This window comes from Glycine max, chromosome 18 (assembly GCF_000004515.6).
Source record: "Glycine max cultivar Williams 82 chromosome 18, Glycine_max_v4.0, whole genome shotgun sequence".
NCBI classification, from domain to species: Eukaryota; Viridiplantae; Streptophyta; class Magnoliopsida; order Fabales; family Fabaceae; genus Glycine; species Glycine max.
In genome coordinates, this window is record NC_038254.2 from 7,804,968 (window position 1) to 7,825,283 (window position 20,316).

The window sequence follows — 20,316 nt, forward strand, 5'->3', positions numbered from 1 at the left end:
TAATATTCTAAATTAGACTAATACAAATTAAAACAAAATATTCTTCAACTAGATTTATTATAATAGTCCGAATCACAATTATTTCTTATAAACTACTCTCTTGCCATAAGCTTTACTACAACCAGATTTGCTACCATTATAATATCATAAGAAGTTCTAACACTACTAGTCTCAATACTTCTAGTTCTAATACCTGGAGTTTCAATATTAACAGTATTTAAAGCCAAACAAACAACTTCAAAAATTTTAATCGGTTTTAATTGGTTCGTTTTAGTTTTAATCGAATCTATAAATCTTAAACTCGTGGTCCAACCCGTACAAGAACGAGTTTAATTTGTTCGGTTCGGTTTTGATCCAAATACATAAATGATTCAACCTAAACTATTGGGATTAATTTGGATCAATTTGAATTCACAAGTAACACCCCTATTCTTAACCAAGCTGGTAGAGTCACTCTTGTCAAATTCGGTGCTTGCAGCGATTCCTACTTATTCTATGCAAAACATCTGACTACAGAAAGGAAAGGAATTTGTGTCAAGATTGATGGCCTTGTTAGGAGCTTTATTTGGGTGGTGCTCACTCTCACTGAGTCACATGGGATGATATCACTAGACCGAAATTCAGAGGTGGTCTAGGCATCATCAGGAAAACAAGGGCAGTCAATGTGGCTTTGCTTGGAAAAAAGGTTTGGTCTATTATCAAGGACCCATATAAATTATGGGTCAGATTATTCAGTGATAAATATTTGTGTCACTCCCCTTATGGACATCACTGAATCTAAGGACGACTCTTATTCCTGGACTTCTATTGTCATTTGTCAATGCTCTGCAGATTTTGAAGCCCGATTATAGAGTAAGAATTGACAAAGGGGAGGTTTCGTTATTTTATGATTCATTCCTGGATGAGGGACCTCTGTACAGCAAGGTGGACTTTGCTCACTATGCTGACATGAACTTGATCACTAAAGACATTTTGGGGAATGATCAGTGGCATTGGAATTTAATTGCGACACCTCTATCCGCGGATATAAAGAATCAGCTTCTTCATATTATTCTGAATGAGTCTGTTGATGATGTTTTCCCCGCGTTTGCAGTTTGAAATTGAGGCTCAACATTAATCCACCGAAAAGCAGACTTTCCAGAATAAATACCTTCAGTTGCATACCGGTTGGTCATCCGCCGAAAGTTTCGAGTTTAATACTGATATTTTTAGCAACAAATCCCATAAAATGATGATTTGCAAAATAATTATTTTTTTATTTATATTTTTTTGTTCCTTTTAAATACTACTTCTTAATTTAATTTTAATTTGAGTTAAATTTTAAATATTGATTCATGTCTTATCTTTCTTTTCTAGATGAACTGAATTTTGAAAATATTATAATATCAATCAAATATAATTTGAAGTTGTTTTTAATTTCAAATTTTGAAACTTAGAACAATTCTTCTTATAGAAATACATGGTGTAATATATTTTTTGGATAACAGAAAATGTCGATGTAATTATATAGGAATGTTAGAGTAATATATTTCAAATAATTAAAGAAGATCAGTGTAAAGATAAAAGTAAAGAAACAACACGTCAATATAATTTATTCTATAATATAATCTATATTTACTTAAGAAAATTAGCGTGTTAGATATAATTGATTGAATTGAAATCTAGTTCTTCTAACTACATAAACTTTAAAGAAAAATAGCATTGACCTACCTTCTTTAATTTATGAGCATGATCTAACCTAGACTTAGGTGAACTAAACTATAAACTCCCATCAAATGAACTAATTATATTTAAAATTTTAAATCTAATTATAAACATACTAAACCTTTTTCATAATACTTTAATCATCTTCAACCAGTTAGGTAAAACTGAATTTCAATAATTCAAGAATGCTGTCGATGAATATATATAGGCCCATCTTTTCTTATATAATAAATTTTGGAAAGACTCAACTTTCTTCCTTTATCTAAGATGAGTTTTAGATGTGATCTGATCCATTAAAATGTCAGTACATTATTAAGAGATTGAATCATTTTAGATAAGTCGTCATAACTAATTTTCTTTCATAATTGTATGCCGCAATATATTGAGTGCAAAGGAAGATTGTCGCCATGAGTGCATACTCGGTCCCAATACATTCTTAAGAAATGCATAGTAGTTTATATAATAATTTAAGATATGCATAATTTATAGTATCTTGTCATGGTCATTGTAGGGAAATGTCTAATCACGTCAAATACATAAATAGCAGTGACTTTATAATGTCGTGAAGCAATCCATTCCCAATTACTACAAGTTGGTGGTAAGCCATTCATTTTTTTTTCATAGATAACTTGTCTATTTTCTGTTGAATGAATGAAGTTCTCAGCTCTCACTAGCAAATTAAGTGGAACACACTGAGAATATGTCACAATAATCAACGTGGAATAAGCATTTCCACACAAAGAAAACAAGGTCTCTCACAGGTTACACTACTGAGGCATCATAGGAAAAAAGTTATGGGCATTTTGGAAAGGTGAGAGGCACAATCTATACAACAAGAAGCAGTAATACACACAAATCCTTTCATAGGTAGAACAGTAACATGTTTCTCCAATACATTAACTTTTGTTAAGTAGTGTAAAACTCGAGCCATGTCTTTTAATATATCTACTAGTAACTTCCTCTAGTTAGAAGCACCTCAAATGATTATAGCTTCATCATAGGACTAACACAAACAATTTGTGCTGAAATTGATAAGAACACCGCACTAGTAGTACATTCGTCTACAAAAAAGTAAATAGCTTATGCACTGATATTATAAAGAATTTTCATACTATCATTCAATTACAAACTGACATGTATGATAAGTTTGTTACTTTAATAATAACTATTTTAAAAATCATACCCAAGATTTTTGATTGATTTAGTCTAAAAAATTTTACATTGACGACAGTGTATAAAAAAACAAACTCTATCAAAAATTAGTACCAAATACACACTTTCTAAACAAAGAAACAAGAGACGAGAATCCGCACTACATGTTAGTCTTGCAAGAGAATTCTAATAAATAAGACTGATGATGAAAAGGAAAAAGAAAAGGCTTGAGTAGAAAGATAAAATTAATGGAATCTGCCTCTAGCCTTTGCCATCCAATATGGATAGTGCATTGTAATTTATGAATCAATATAATTCCCCATAGCCTATTGTTAGAGCTGAAATGTTTTTGGATTAAAACCTTTCACATTAAAAAAGTGAGATTTTGGGATAGTAGAGTACTTTCATCCAATTTTATTTTGTGGCAAGATTAAACAATAAAAGCCTCTAGATATGATGGCCTTCATGCAATTTTTCAGACTGGGACATTAAAAAAGTGCCTGTTTTTATCAAACTTCACATGGGTTGTAATAGGCAGCTGCCAACAGCCAATGTAAAACTTTTTTGAATCTTTTATGATATGGAAACAGAAAATCAATTACAATTGTAGAACACTAGAGACCATATGATGAAAATCCTTTAATATAGACTTGTTATATATGGTTTTATTGAAAATTTGATAGTTAATAAAAACCAATGATGACTGATCCATGTAACAGACCCACCTATAATCACATGAAAAACAGTAGACTTGTTAAGTAACTCATCATTCACACTTGAAACTACAACTTTGTAAAGACTCATGACCATGATTAACCTAGAAATAATTTTATAAATACAATTACAAAGTGATTCAAGTAATTAAAATTGTAACAGTAAACATTACCTCACAATTCTTATTTACAGAATCTACTTCTTGTCCTAGGATCATGGTCAATGACGCAAAATTGCAAACTAGCTTTTGATAACATAACAGTCAGAGTGTAAAGTCAGGGAGAAACTAGTATATCAACCCTCCAGTTCAGTACTGGCAAATTAAGTGATTTATTGATCTATTGAGGATAATAAGATGCTTGGTAATAATGTTGCAGCCCAATCCCACCATAAGTAGAGGCTCTATCATAATAACCACCAGTTTGCACATGTGGCTCTGACAAGCTAAGATGAGAACCACCAAGATTGGGGTTGCCACTGGGACCCATTGGGACACCATCATGACCATAAGGCCCAGCTGAAGGACCTGCATAAGGAGGAACATTTGGGGTAGGAGCCACCATGCCAAATGGCATGGCTGGCGAGCTCATGTATGGATTTGGATGCTCTGGAAACAAACCTGATTGATGGGCAAGAGATTGCTGGTAGTGGTGAATAGTTGAATTGACATTCTTGAGGACAGCTGCAGGGCCAACTGGTGCTGATGCTCGAGGACGCTTGATCCCAGTCTGCTGCTGTTGGTTCTGCATATTTCTCTTTTGCTGTTGTTGTTGCTGTTGATGCTGAGGAGGCTTTGCAGCAGGAGCTGGTGCAGCACGTTTATTATTTGTCTTCTGCCTCTTTAATTGCTCTATATGCTGTTCCAGGCTAGCTAGTGGGTATTCAGATTCAAGCTTATAACTCTCAATAGTCTTGATCACCGATCTCAGTGTATTAATTTCTCTAGACATACTCTCATTCTGCAAAAATACCTAAATAAATATAGGGTTTAGGGCACCATTCATTGGGCTTATTAATCAAGGTGACACTTACCAATGACTTTCCTTCCTGGAAAAGTCTTTTACCAAGTTTCTTAGCTTCATCCACACAAGCTTTCAAAATAGGAACAGGTGAAATCCTGTCAGCAAGATTAAACTCAAGAATATACTTGACAGCCAGAATATGTTTGTCCTTATCTATAAGTTTTTGAACAATATCTGCAAACCACAACAAGCCTTGCGTTACCAAGAAAACTACTTTAAGAGAGTGACACTAAATTAAGCATCATTTTTCTATATATATATATATATATATATATATATATATAGAGAGAGAGAGAGAGAGAGAGAGAGAGAGAGAGAGAGAGAGGGGAAGGATCATCTTACTCCAAGAGTAACTCTTCCTCATCTTCACCATTCATTTTCTTGAAATCTAATAGTTGTAATAAGTCACTAATCTTATCTATTAGATTCAAAGAAAATGAATGGTGAAGATAAGGGGTAACTCTAGAAGAATTAATCTTGGAATAAGTGGATCCCTCCTCATATATATATATATATAATCAGAGAAACATAAAAGTGATAAAACTCTTACATCATCATAAATTAACAAAAATTCATTCTTATTCCTATTACCTACACGGCTACACCACTAATGCCTCTTCTTGCATGCATGCACACATGCTCATGTGTGACTATGTATATACTAACCTCCTTACTTGTATATACAGTTTAGCATCCTCTAAATAGACAACAAGGGGAGAATCAAGGAAAATGGCCTGTCCGATTGCAGATTGTCCGACCGAGCAAGTGCTCGCAACTTTCAGGCTTATCAATTGAGGGACCGTGGATCGTCTGATTAAGAAATGGTGGGCCTCTGATCCTTAGGCCCAATACAATGGTTTCTAAAGGGCACACTTAATAAGTGTGATTCCTCTCTGGTCATGCATAGTAGAGCTTACTGAGGTTTCTTGAGTTTTTAATAGGCTTTAGGACTCCACAGAGAATGTGTTCTCAGATGTGACAAAAGACTTCCATTGGATCAACATTTTAACATTGCTAATACTGCAAACTGGCAGTGGAAGGCAATGAAAAGGTCATATCAGTAGCTGAATTTTTTTCTCTATGCCAATAGGATAAAGGAGTTTGGTTTTTAAAAGGAATCTCATGGTGAATAATACTCACGAGAATTTGGTTTTTGACTGAGCTCAATGACATTGTGTTTTCCAAGTTACTGACCCCATCTTATAGGATAAGGCTGTTGTTAATAGGATAAAAGGGTCTAATTCATCCATAAAACCATGACGGTTTCATCAATCATATAAAATTACTAATTGCACCAGGGGTTTGTTTCATTGAGTTTTGAGTGAAAAAAAAGGATATGATTGAAACAGTAAATAGCAACATCCTATGATCTGCTATAGTCACACATGCCATAAGATTACATTTAAGATGACAAAACTTGAATTGGTAGGAGGATGTTTATAGGGCAAGCCATGGCTCCATAATTTCAGAAGAAACAATCTGTATGATTGACAGGAAGAGGGGTTGAGAAGGTGTAACGAAAAGGGCTCATACACTATTCAATTTTTTTTGTCTTAACATAAAACTATGATTTTACCTGTGAAACTTGCGTTGTTTCCAATTAAAAGAATGAAATTTTTGTCCTTTTTTAAAACATGGAGGATGGTAACATCCACATTAAAAGAGGAGGTACACTACACACCATCTCTCTTGCCAAATATTTTAATGGTTATAAACAAAATTTCACACGTACGTAACATTACTGAATTATTGAATTTTACCAAAGGGAATTTTACTAGCTCTTCCAAGACAAGAAGCCCCTTTAAAAACTTCACTTTGCTCACTATAAAAGTAATATCTTTAGGCTGCATTTAGTTATTTATTTATTTATTTTTCATTTTCATCATTTACGAACCATATTTTTTGTTTTCACATTGTTTCCTATTTTCATCATTTCTTATGGACAATCTATAAAACAGAAAACAAAGTTGAAACAAGAGCCACATTCAATTTAAGTTATGTTACTTGCACATCCAGAGCAAGTGGATAACTCACATTACCATTCATTTGTTCCCTTCTCTCTTTCTTATTCTCATTCATCAATACCAACGGTTATAATAACCCTGAGTCGGAATATGGGCACAAAAGTCAGGTCCAAGAATCATTTTTCTTTCAAACTATATCCTTATATTTCGAAATACTAAACTCCAACAAAACAGCAATGGTATCATCCCCCAATCAATCAAAATGTCAAACACCATCAATTCATAAAAAAAAATGTCAACATCCTTACCAGGAACTCTCTCCGTCAACCCAACCGCCCGGCACAGCTCTGGGAAGTCCTCCTCATTAGTCGGGGCCGCAACCGAAAAGCCAACAAGCTCATCCAAGCTGAATTCAGAGACAAAACCAAATGCACAAACCAAATGCAAAAGCCCCAAAGCTCCAAACATATTGTCATCATCACCCACCAACCTCTCTTTCCATGCCAAAGCCAACTTCCTGGCTCTCACACTTGCCTCAGCACTCACACTCAGAGCAGCAACCCTGAACTGCTTCAACATCACAATGCAAGTCTTCCTAATCCTCCTCAATTCCCATTCCTTCAATTCATTACCACTACCCTCCCCGTGAAACCTCTCCAAAGCTCCCAGAACCATCGCGCCGGCGTCCGGCGCGTGTCGAAACGCGCCGGGAAGCTCCGCCTGAATCCTTGCCCTATCCTGAAAGTTGTCATTGACGTAATTCATCAATCCTACACCGTCCATTTTCTCGCAGAAAGCGACCAATTCGTTCCTGGGCGTGACCGAGCCCTTAACGGCGTCGTTTTGGGGGGACACCCCAGGTGAAGATTCGTCGTGATTCGATGATGGGTCGGTAGGGTTTGACGAAAAGTTCGCGTTTTGGGGGGTTTGGGGTGGTGGGTCGGAATTTGGGGTTAGGGTTAGGGTTTCGGATTGGGATTGGAGGAGGTGGAAGCGGTGGGTGAGGGAGTGGTGGACGGTGGTGAAGTGGGAATCGAGGTCGGACCATGAGAGAGGGAGGGGAGAGAAAAGGGATTGGAGATCGTCGAAGGCTTTCTTGAGATTCTCTTTCTTGGAATCGACCAGGTTCAGTGCTGCAGAGATCGTCTTCAGTGTAGCCATTGTTAGAGCTTTGTGAATTCAGAGATGAAGTTGAACGTTAATCGAGTGGGAGGTTGGCACTTAAAAACTCATTACTTCTTTCTCAAAATTTAAGTTAAGAATATGATTTGTTAACAAGTGTTGTTGTTTAAGGAGTTAAAACAAATATTTATTCTGCTACAGGAGAATCTAAATAAAATTATGATAATATAATTTTTTTCTCTCAATAATAATATTTATATTTTAAGTTTCTTAATTAATATCTTTAAAATAAATATTTAAAATTTGTTTAAAAATATATCATACTTTATCATTTAAAATATTAAAAATTCAAATATAATATAACAATCAAATCTTTACAAAATTCAAGAAACAGAAATCAAATCTAGAAATAACATAATAATTAATTCTTAAAATATCTCTACTAATCCATAATCATTAAAAAAAAATAACATAACTACTTATACCATCATCAGTGTCACCATCAAGCTAATATATGTCCTTTTATAAGTGTTTATCTAAGCTATTCTTTCAAAAAAAAATTAAAAATGTACTTTTCTATTTTTTAAGTAACCATAAAAACTAACAACTCCTGTACTGTATGCATTTTTTTTAGGAATTATTCTTTTTAAACATTACTTTTAAACTAACCTATTATTTACATGAAAAATATGCTTTCAATTCCAATATTTGCATTCAAGATCAATGTCTCTATTTTCATTTTTATGTTGAAGAATTTAATTTTCAAATTTTAAAAATTATGTGAATTTAATTTTTTTTCTCTTTAAGAATTTATTATATTTTTTAACGTTTCAGAATTAAATTCATTAATATGAAAATACATAATCATGTTTGATCAAAAACTACAGAAATTAAAAGCACATTTTTTCAAATGTTATTTACAAAGCTAGTGTCATTTTTGAACTAAACACTCTTTAATTTTTCATAACTAAATGAATAGGTGATTAGATTTGTTGTTGTCCCCCTCTTCTATTTTCTTCTGAAATTAGGAAGGGAGACATTATAAAATAAATAAATAAATCTTCATAGTTTTTTCCCTTATAATAAATAAATAAACCTTCACACGGGAGATTTTGAGAGTCTATCTAAAGAGAGATTTGACGAAAAATGAATCTTGAGTTCAAAATCTTTAATTAAAAATACTCTTAGATTCTCTACAATCCTACATGAGCATATTAGTGATGCAGGCTCCATAGTGAGTCCATAACAAGTCCACCGAAAATGTTATTTTATTATTTGAATTATTAAATCACGCGTATTTTTAAGTTGTCAAATAATGATTATTTTAATTTTTTTAATAAGAATATTATTATTTTAATGTTTAAAGTTATTATAAAAATAAAGTTTAGGGTGTATTTAATTGGAAATTTTGAAAGATTTTAAAAATATTTTTTATGTAAAAAAGTTTTATCATATTTAATCATTATTTTTAATTAAAAAAAATCTTATTATATTCGATCAAGATTTTTAGGATTATTTTGTAATAATAATAAAATTTGATAATATTTAATTAAAACTGTTTACAATTTAAAAAATATTTTAAAATTCAAAATTATAAAGATTTCAATAAATTATTTTTAGGATGAATTTTGATGAATTTCATATTGATATAATTTTTTAGTAAAAGAAAATATCTATCCAAAAATCTCAGTCATACTCTAAAATTTTTCAGATTTTTTTTTCTATCTGTTATCATACTTTTACTTTTGTTTCTCTCACTACCTATAATTCATTTCATTGTTTTTCATAACTTTCTTCTCAAAGAATGCAATTTCATCAATTTTCAATTCTTGAACTAATATTATTCATATTACCATACAACAACTTTGTTTTTTTTACCGTAGTAATCATGATTTCAGGGGATGCACGTCAAGTTGCTTGTGTGTAGGAGGGATACACATCTTGTATAATGTCTCTGGACTGGAAGTTGACATCAAATTCCAAGCTCTAAGATGTTACAATTACAAGTGAATTTGAGGGAAATTAGAAGCTATATGCTGCTTCTATGGCCCGGACATTTGTTCGTATAATGTGATGGAGAAGTCAATTCATGGTTATTATTATTATTTTTTTATTGATTTTTATAATTTTGAATATTTTTTTAAAATTTATGAAATTCTTTTAAATATGATAAATTTATATAAAAAAAAAAGTTTCAATTTTTACAATATAAATTCATTAAAATTTAAATTATAAAATCTTAATCATAATTTTTTAACACAATCTGATGGGTTATAATATTTTTATAAATTATTTTAAAATTCACGTAATTTTTTATACTAGAATAATTTTTTAAAATCCTAATCAAATAGATGTGATGTTAACAAACTTTGGCAGCGAAAAATGTTTTCTTTCTTTTCATTGATAACCACTGGGCCAAAATATATAATACCAGAGAGAGTCTATTTACAATAACAATATACCGGAGAACCTATTTACGGTACAACACACTAATGTCAACAAAATCTGCTAAAAATCAACTCTATCTCGATTATCTCTATTCGCTCTAATATAATTGATATTAATTTGTTTCCCTCCCAATATTTTCTCCACCATTTACTCACATGTACATGTATATTAAATTGGGGGATGAAGATTGTGAATTCCAACCTTGTTTAGTAGAAAAAGAAAGCAAGGATTGCATCTCCAACAAATTGGCAGTCCACTTCGATATGCTTGGTGTGTTCATTGGAAAAGATAAGATTCTTAACAATGTGCAATGCTGTTTGACCGTCACAATAAAGTTGCATGGCTTACGGGTGAGAAATGTCAAGACAACTCAGTATTTATGAAGTACCGACACAGACATAAACACATGGACATCTATTAAACACATCAAACTCAACTCCGACATGAACACGAACATGTAGACACCTGTCAAACACATCAAACTCAATCAGGACATGGTGTTGTCTCGGACATCGGACATGACAAGGGATTGGAGTATTTTTCAACCATTTTAGTTCACAAGTTGTACGTGGCATTACATGCAGTCCATGTTTGATTATTTTCAACGCACAAATTTCACTTTGCTTCAGTGTAGCTTACTGGCTCATTTTCCTATTCAAGAGCTGCAAGAAACGCACGATGTGCCAAAGAAAAGTGATCACAATTCAAATGATGTGAAAGAGGATAGACACCCAAATGTTCTGAGATGTTTGAGTGAAGGAGGCTGCACATGAAGCTTTTAATTAATAAGGTGTTTTCCCAATATCCAATATCACAGATGGAAATTTACCTGTCACCTTCTTCTCAATATCTGGTTTTTTCAACAGTTATCGATCTACGAGTCTTTGCCATTGATGATCAGCATTTGGGTCATGCACCTATTCCTTTTCCTCCTCCTGTACTGCCCCCCGTGGTTGCCACTTGCCTTTTCCACCGAGCTTTCCTTCTCCTCTAGGTCTGTTCTGTTAGAAAAATTAAATAAAAATGAAGGAAAATAAATATGAAGAAGATGCACAGTCTTGAATTAAATAATAAAATAACAGTAGCAAATTAAATTTAATTGACAGCACATGAATAATGCATTATAACATACAATAAGCACTAGAAAAAAATAAATTAGGAGAAAAAAGATATAGTCTGGGATGAAGCGCGTAAACGCTATCCTTAGAGAGAAAACGCCCCCACTGCACGGGTAAGAAATTCTGATTGCGCTCCTCTCCCAAGATACGACAACCTGTTGGTTCCGATCGTGTGTAGCGAAAGGATCCCTTAACCTTATGAACACCAATGCTCTTACTCTCAAGAAATAAATTATTTTATAAGAAAAGAAATAGAAAATTTTGGGAGAAAGAGATGAGACTGTAGCTCTGTTATGTTTTTAGAAAGGAGGAAAGAGAATATATAGGCACAAGTCACCTTAAGCAACAAACAAAATATGACCATTGAAAATATGACCGTTGGAAACTAATCTACAGTTGTCAAAACAAATCTAACAAACTAGTTGACTCATTAAAACAAAATCTTAAGAAAATCTAAAATAAATATTTTATTTTATAAAATGGAATTAATATATATTTGTAAATTTTAAATTAAAACACAAATATTTACCAACATTCCCCCACATAATTTAAAATTTTAAAATATATTTTCTAAAAGATAATTTGTATAAAAACATAAGAGAAAGAGCATGTGATATTGTATTTCGGTATAAGGAATCTTCCGGGTTTGAGCCTACCTAGTGTTTATGAACTTCCACCCGAGAAAAATGTAGTGACTTGATTGTCTTGAACTACATATTCTTTAACCGGACTTTAGTACACAACCCCTACAATATTGGTGTTCAATTAGGTTCTAATCAGTAGTAGCGCGTTACACGACCTTGCGCTTATATCTTGTTTCGTGAGTGTCCCTTAGAGATTAGCCCATATCTCACAGTGGCGGCCCCACCACCACACTCACTAGGTGAATCCTTAAAGAGTGGGTTGTGACCCCCACCCCTACAATAATTGTCATCAGATTCATTAAGAAGTATTTTTTTTTTACCAAAAATACACATATATAAATACCTCAACCTTAATATTGTCACAATTTATAATACACCTCGTCATAGGAATGAGAAACGGAATAGCTCCGCCAAATTTCATTTTGGTGTACTTTAGTCAACAAACAATTTCGTTGTTACCCGTTGAACTCCATTCATGGGATCACTAATCACACGGAGACGGGTGTCCATTGTTGTAACTAAATAATGAGTTTTAATCTCATTCCCCTCGACGACTCAAATACTTGTTGACATGTCAATCTTTTTGTAAGCGGATCCACAATATTATTTACTGACCTGACAAAGTCAAGAGAAATGACACCATGAGAAATCAAATTTCTTATAGACTTATGTCTCACTCTTAAGTGTCTTCTTTTTTTCATTAAAATTTTGCTAGTCCCTTTAGATATAGCTATTTGATTATCACAATGCATTGGAATTGGAGGTATAGACTTATTCAACAATGACAAATCACATAATATATTTTAAGAAATTTGGTCTCACTAGTAGCAGTATTTAAAGCAATAATTTTTGCTTTCATGTGAAATAATAATTTGTCTAGTAGATTATCATGATACTACACAACTAGCTAAAGCAAAGACATAACCACTTGTCATTTTTATATCATCAAAATCAGAACTTCAATTTTGTATCACTAAATCCCTCAATTACTTTTCAATCTACCAACTGCATGTACAATATCAACAGGCCTAGAGAAGTTTGTCAAATGCAACAAAGAACCGATACTTTGAGAATATTTATGTGAAGAAATTCCTTTACTCAATTTTTTTTTAACTTGATGGATGAGTCATAAGGAGTAAAAGCATGTTTCACATCAAAATAATTAAACTTCTTCAATAGCTTTTCAAGGTACTAAGATTGGGTAAAAGTCATGTCATCATTTTTCTTTATAAGCTTAATACCCAAAATCACATCTACACAACCAAGGTCTTTCATATCAAAATTTCTAAACAAGAAAAACTTCACATCATTTATGAAATTCATATTACTACCAAATATCAATATGTCATCCAGATACAAACATAAAATGACGCATTCATTATCATCAAATTATTTCACATACACACATTTATCACTATTATTAATTTGAAAATCATACAAAAGAATAACTTAATCAAATTTTTGTGTCAATGCTTTAGAGCTTGTTTCAAACCATACAAAGATTTAAAAATTTATTTTTCAAGAAAAAATATTTTTAAGGAAAGTCACATCTCTAGACTCCATAATAGTACCATTAGAAATTTCAGATACTTCTGAATTAATAACTAAGAATCTATAAGTAGTATTATGTAAAAAATATCCAACAAAATATAATTATTTTTTTTTTCAATTTTCCTTTTCTTATTAATAGGGATATTAACCTTTACTAGACACTCCCACACTTTAAGATATTTCAAATTTGGTTCTCTTTTTCTTCATAGCTCATAAAGATTTTATTTTTTTGTTTATAAGGTACTCTTTTAAGAATACGACATGCAAAATATAAAGTTTCACCAAAGTGTTTATTTTATTATTTTTGTGTGTTATATTTTCACAGGCTTATCTTTTATCAATGAGTTATAAATAAAGAGACAATCAGTCAACATGTAACAACAAAATACTTGCAGTAGTAATAATAACATTAAACAATAAAAATTAAAAATCAAACAACAAATGTCCTGATTTTAAAGACTTGTGTTCACAGGATTATTTGACCAAGTAAAAGATAGTTTTCTAATCATATAGGAATGAAATTAGAAGTATGCTTTTAGTTTTTCACATAAACTAATTCTAAAAGCATTTTCTCTTCAAAACCATCATTAATAAAGAAAATATATTTTAAATTTCAAATTATAAGAAAATATTTTTCAACAATCTCTCACTAATGTAAAATTTAAGGAAATGAAATAATATAATAAAACATTTTTAATAAAGCATAATACATTGTGTCTTCATCCATTAATTTTTCAGACTTACTAAAAGGGGAGTCAATCATATTCATGATAGATATTTTGGTAAAATAGAATGCTACTGTAGTAAAGACTGTGCAAGAAGAAAGTGATAACGATTTTCTCTCTAAGACTGTTAGAAAAATTAAATAAAAATGAAGGAAAATAAATATGAAGAAGATGCACAATCTTGAATTAAATAACAAAATAACAGTAGCAAATTAAATTTAATTGACAGCACATGAATAATGCATTATAACATATAATAAACACAAGGAAAAAATAAATTAGGAGAAAAAAAATATAGCCTGGGTTGAAGCGCGTAAACGCTATCCTTAAAGAGAAAACGCCCTCACTGCACGGGTAAGAAATTCTGATTGCGCTCCTCTCCCAAGATACGCCAACCCGTTGGTTCCGATCGTGTGCAGCCCCGAACCTTATGAACACCAATGTTCTTACTCTCAAGAAATAAATTATTTTATAAGAAAAGAAATAGAAAATTTTGGGAGAAAGGGACGAGACTATAGGTCTATCAGAGAATATATAGGTACAGGTCACCTTAAGTAACAAACAAAATATAAATATGAGTTGAAGATATGACCGTTGGAAACTAACCTACAGTTGTCAAAACAAATCTAACAAACTAGTTAACTCATTAAAACAAAATCTTAAGAAAATCTAAAATAAATATTTTATTTTATAAAATGGAATTAATATATATTTATAAATTTTAAATTAAAACACAAATATTTACCAACATGTTCCCCCACCAACTAGGGTTCCCAATCAATAGGAAACAACCTCTAGCAACGTTCCCAATTTGGGTACTAGGCCAAAATTATTTTAAATTTTTTTGTTATATTTATTATATATCATATTATTTATTTAATATTTTCTAAAATAAACAAAACCAAATATCAATCAAATCCAAACCACTTTAAATTGGATTGGATCCGGATGAATTAATGTTTTAAACAAAACCTTTTGAATAATGAATTAAATAAATTAGAATGATTAGATTGAATTAGTTTTTCATTCGATATCAGTTCAATCTAATCTACAAACATAGACTCACGGTGTGTTTAAAAACTTGTCACAAATGTTAAAAACCACATTCACATGACTTAAGCCATCTGAAGTATCTTCCGTGGTTATTTTAGGCTATTTTGTTTTAAGAGAGAAATAATTTGTGAGATGGAAATAATGAGAGTTGTTTGTTATAGGTGAGAAATAATTTTAAAAGAATAAATAGTAAAATTTATCCTCAATACGTGAGACGTAGTTGACAGATTGATTATTTTGGAATAATAATAAAATTAGAAAAACGGGTTAATTCAACCCGCCGGGACGCCCGTTTGTCATCCTTAAAACATTTTTCTTTCATTAGAAAAATATATAAAGAAATTAATAATTAAATTTAATTATTAGGAATAATAATAAAATTTAATTTAATATTTTCCCGTTAAAATAAGAATATTTCCATCTACCGATATTATGAGATTCACGTTATAGCCAGAATATATATGATTCATACCCCTTTTTCTTTCCCTTTTCAACAGTTTTTATTGAAAAGCAAATTAACAACCTATTAGCTCCGATGACCATGTAATTCAGGGTACACCAAGGTTAAAAACTTGAAGAAAAAAATAAGATAACGAAAATTCAAAATTTAGATAAATAAATATTTTTGTTACAATAATTTAAAATGAATTTTTTAAACAACGATAGTTTGAATTTGAACAACAATATATAATTAATTTCTTAAAGATAATGTAGACTTTTTTATTTGAGTTGCTCATTTAAATTGATGAAAGGGATAATGAGAAGTTGAATAAGATATAAGATATAAATGCATTTTTTGTTTACCAATCAGGAAAAGATTTTGTAAAGCGGTTCCAATATCTATCCTACTCCTAATCTAACGACACATTTAACTGACATATTCTCCTTGATTTTCTGTATGTATAGTTGCCACCAACGGCTCCTCTTTTCTTGTTTATGTGTCTCATTCGATTCTACTGCTTCTCACATAGTGGTGGTGTTTCTTCAGCTTCTCTTTTCTTCATAAGGCAATTGATTTTTCCTCATGGTAATGATCTCTACCTTTCTCTCTATGCTGCATTATAATTTTATTCTTCTGCTGAATGTGCTAAATAATACCAATAGTTACCAACAAGGTTCAACACAGTTAGTAAATAACTAGGTTTGTTAAGCATGCTGACAAGGATTCCATTCTTTGACCTTGCTTATAGAAATAAATTTGTTGAAAAAGGCAACCTATTTCGATGATCTTTTTGTCTCAAGGGTTAGTCCCACAACTTTCAGTTATGAGAATCCCTTGCTTTGAAAAAAAAAATAGCCATAAGATTTGATTTCTTTTTTCTTATTTGCCCCCTGGATTAATTTTGATCAGAACTTCATTCATACTAACATCCCAGATTTTTGTTTCTTTAATTTCCTGTGTAGAAACAGAATCTTTATATGAATTTTTATGATGGGTTGCTTACTTTCTTCCTTTTTTCTCCCACAAATTATAGTACCATGATGATTTTGTTCTCTGAAAATTAGACCTAAGAAGCAAATTTTTTATTTATTCATTTATTTAATTATATGCACAATATTTTGATGGTGTTGTGATCAATGTTTTGGTTCTAGATGCCGAGTGTTAAGTCTGATGCATCTGACAAAGACTCAGAACCATTTGTTGAAGTTGATCCAACAAGAAGATATGGCAGATACAGTGAACTATTAGGATCTGGTGCTGTGAAAAAGGTGTATAGGGCATTTGATCAAGAAGAGGGAATAGAGGTGGCTTGGAACCAAGTGAAGCTGAGGAACTTCAGTGATGACCCTGCCATGCTGGATAGGCTTTACTCTGAAGTGAGGTTGCTAAGAAGCTTGACCAACAAAAACATCATTTCCCTCTACAGTGTTTGGAGGGATGAGAAGCACAACACCTTGAACTTCATCACTGAGGTCTGCACCAGTGGGAATCTGAGGAAGTACAGGAAGAAGCACAGACATGTGTCCATGAGGGCCTTGAAAAAGTGGTCCAAGCAGATATTGGAAGGATTGAATTACTTGCATTTGCATGACCCTTGTATCATCCACAGAGACCTCAACTGCAGCAATGTGTTTGTGAATGGGAATACTGGCCAGGTAACATTTTCTTTTCCCAAATGAAATGTTTTTTCTAATCCATGTTTTCTTGATTGTCAAGATGAAAATTAACCAAAAGAGAAAAAAAAAAATTAATGGGAATTATCAAGGTTTTAAAAAATGTCTGCGGCCGTGTTTTTTTTTTGCCGAATGTCAAGGTTTTGGGAGTGTCTCGACTACAACGAGGTTGCAATTGTGATCACATCATACCCCAAAACTGTCTGACTGTTTTTTAAAGCCTTAAAAATTATTGATGCTTATGATTTTATGAAATTTGCTTTCATTTGATACATGTTTAATGTATAATCATTAAACTTTAGCAAGCCAATAGGTCATTCCTCAAATGGATCTCAATATAGAGGATTTCCTGAATTCAACAAAAAAAGAAATTAGTAAATCATGGTCAAATTAGTATAGTTATGATTTATTTTTTCATTGGTGTTTATTGCAAGATGTCACGAGTGTTATTTTTGTTTTCATGTGTATTAGGTTAAGATTGGCGACTTGGGTTTGGCAGCAATAGTGGGGAAGAGCCACTCTGCACATTCAATTCTTGGGACACCAGAATTCATGGCGCCTGAGTTATATGATGAGGACTACACTGAAATGGTTGACATATACTCATTTGGAATGTGTGTCTTAGAGATGGTGACACTAGAGATTCCATATAGCGAGTGTGACAGTGTTGCCAAGATATACAAGAAAGTGTCATCAGGTGTGAGACCACAGGCCTTGAACAAGATCAAAGATGCTGAGGTGAAGGCTTTCATTGAGAGGTGCCTTGCTCAACCAAGGGCTAGACCTTCTGCTGCTGAGTTGCTCAAGGACCCCTTCTTTGATGTGCTTGATGGTGACGAAAATGACGATTTTAATGCTCCATGACTAAAATTATCTTATCTTTAGTTTATAAGATAATAATGCCACTATATTGATATATTGATGTGTTTTTTATAAATGATTTATCCCTTTTTTGAGTTGATAAGTCAATTGGGGTAGGCTTGATAATGACTATGGTATTAGGTTTATTTTTATCTTTGTTTAGGGTGTGTAATTGGATAAGGGTTGAGCATGGGGTGAAGAATGAAGATATAACAGGGTAAGTGTTTGTTTTGAGATGTTTTTCATTCTTCCCCTTTGTGGGGCTGTGAAATTGGACAAGTGTTGAAGGGTGTTCTTGATTGGCGATATTGTCATATTGTACATTAAAAATTCTACCAAAGTTTAATATTTTTCAGTAAATGTTATAAGTGGTCCAGCTTAGTATCTGTGATGACAACAACTAAGAAAACGAGTGGCAAATAAATTCAGTTTTAGGCTTTTCTATGTACTACTACAGATTGTCAACTCTGCTATTGTAGTTTAAGATTTGCTAATCATTTATGAAATTCTCAGTGATGAAACATTTGCATTTTGAAATAGTATGTATTCTTAATATTTTAGTTTGTATCAAAATATTTGCTATTTAAAAAAAAATATGAGTATTAAATGCTATTTTTGAATAATATTCTCATTTGTTCGTATATCACAAATTCTTATAGTTTTCCTCATTTATTTCATTTGTTATTGGTATATCTTAAAACAAATAATATAACAAAAATTAACATTCCTTCTGTTCCTTTCCATTATAATTATGTATAAGATGATTTTTTTAAAAAAAATTATTATTATTTTAATTTTTTAATATAATAATAAGTACATTTTTTTATATTTCTGATAATATTAACACTAAACAATAAAATCTATAAATAAATTTATAAGATTGATTTTTTAAAATTATTATTCATCTTTTTTCTTATATCATTCTCTATTTAACTAATATTTCATTGTCCCTCTTGATCATGATAATAAGATCTTGGAAGTTGGAACAATCAAGAGCATTGGAAATTTGAAATATGTACTTCATTTGATTTGAAGTCAAACATAAAGTGTAGTCAAAAGTTTGAATAAGCCTTTGATCTTGGAGGCCAGCCCAGAGATGATGATAACTTGATTAACTTCAACAAGCAAATGGTTTGTTTAAATTTTGAAAATTGGCCTAATGACTTTTGAAGAAGGGGAAAGGATTATGATAAAGGGAAGTGGGTATGACGAAAAGAGCCTTTAGGTAAATTATGGATTGTCATGCAATGCAATCCCAACCAAATTTGTTGGCAAATTATGGTAGTTACCAGTCTGATTTCTTTTTATTAACAAGCAATGACGGTGTTAGACTTTGACTTTAAAATTTAATTTGATTGCCAAAACAGAGAATAGAAAAATTTAATTGGTAGGTTTTGAAAAGAAGGTTGCCGCCAATGGCCGGAAAATTGTATATTCAATTCATCCAATAACATAAATCCATGGTTTTTTTTAATTAATAATGGGGTTTTAATGGGTCAGTTTAATGGTAAAGATATGGAAGTGAAGATAAATAAATGATAAACTTTATTTATTCTAGTCATTATTTGGTGAGATGAACTATCTTATTAATTTGCAGTAAAAAAAGTTATCTTATTAATTTATTTATCCCTCTTGATTAAGTTAAAATCAGAAATGATAAAGAAAACTTTTTTTACGCTCTTTTAAATATATTTTTATGGATATCACTCTTTATTTAACTAATATTTTATAAATAAAAATTATAATAAATAATTTTTTAAACATAAAAAATTTACTACTTTTAAATATATAAATTATATTTTGGATATGAAATAAATATTTTAAATTGTGATACATATTGTTTTAAACTATTGACAATTTATTTAAAAGAAAACTATTAAACTTCAATTTAAAAATAAAAATAAAAGAAAATAAATTGAAAGAGATAGTAAATTAAGAACATCATGTATACATATAAAAATAAAATTAAAATAATTTGAAATGGTTGAAAGATAATTTCTGTTTTACTAGTTTGAGAATAATATATGTGAAATGCAAATTTTTGGGTGAGAAGAGAGAGAAGATTAAATAAATAATTAGCATTTTAGTCGTATAGTGCATATAATAAATATTTATTTTATATA

General features: G+C 31.3%; 2 protein-coding genes across 2 annotated transcripts; one reads left to right on the forward strand and one right to left on the reverse strand.

The window, feature by feature from the left end:
* Positions 1-3,665: 3,665 nt before the first annotated feature.
* LOC102669439 (FRIGIDA-like protein 1) lies at positions 3,666-7,822 on the reverse strand. Its single transcript, XM_006602097.4, has 3 exons — positions 6,865-7,822; positions 4,603-4,766; positions 3,666-4,529 (listed from the first exon to the last, which is right to left on the reverse strand). The coding sequence occupies exons 1-3, from the start codon at positions 7,715-7,717 to the stop codon at positions 3,909-3,911; spliced, it is 1,638 nt and encodes a 545-aa protein (XP_006602160.1). The 5' UTR covers positions 7,718-7,822; the 3' UTR covers positions 3,666-3,908.
* An 8,222-nt stretch (positions 7,823-16,044) lies between these two features.
* Positions 16,045-18,624, forward strand: LOC100782039 (probable serine/threonine-protein kinase WNK11). Its single transcript, XM_003552968.5, has 3 exons — positions 16,045-16,244; positions 16,811-17,314; positions 17,804-18,624. The coding sequence occupies exons 1-3, from the start codon at positions 16,242-16,244 to the stop codon at positions 18,194-18,196; spliced, it is 900 nt and encodes a 299-aa protein (XP_003553016.2). The 5' UTR covers positions 16,045-16,241; the 3' UTR covers positions 18,197-18,624.
* The last annotated feature ends 1,692 nt before the right edge of the window (positions 18,625-20,316 follow it).

Coding starts and splice junctions, on each gene's coding strand:
- LOC100782039 (XM_003552968.5), top strand. Junction 17,315..17,803: donor TGAATGGGAATACTGGCCAG/GTAACATTTTCT, acceptor CATGTGTATTAG/GTTAAGATTGGCGACTTGGG.
- LOC102669439 (XM_006602097.4), bottom strand. CDS start 7,717: ATGGCTACACTGAAGACGATCTCTGCAGCACTGAACCTGGTCGATTCC. Junction 4,767..6,864: donor GTTGACGGAGAGAGTTCCTG/GTAAGGATGTTG, acceptor TGTGGTTTGCAG/ATATTGTTCAAAAACTTATA. Junction 4,530..4,602: donor TCCAGGAAGGAAAGTCATTG/GTAAGTGTCACC, acceptor GTATTTTTGCAG/AATGAGAGTATGTCTAGAGA.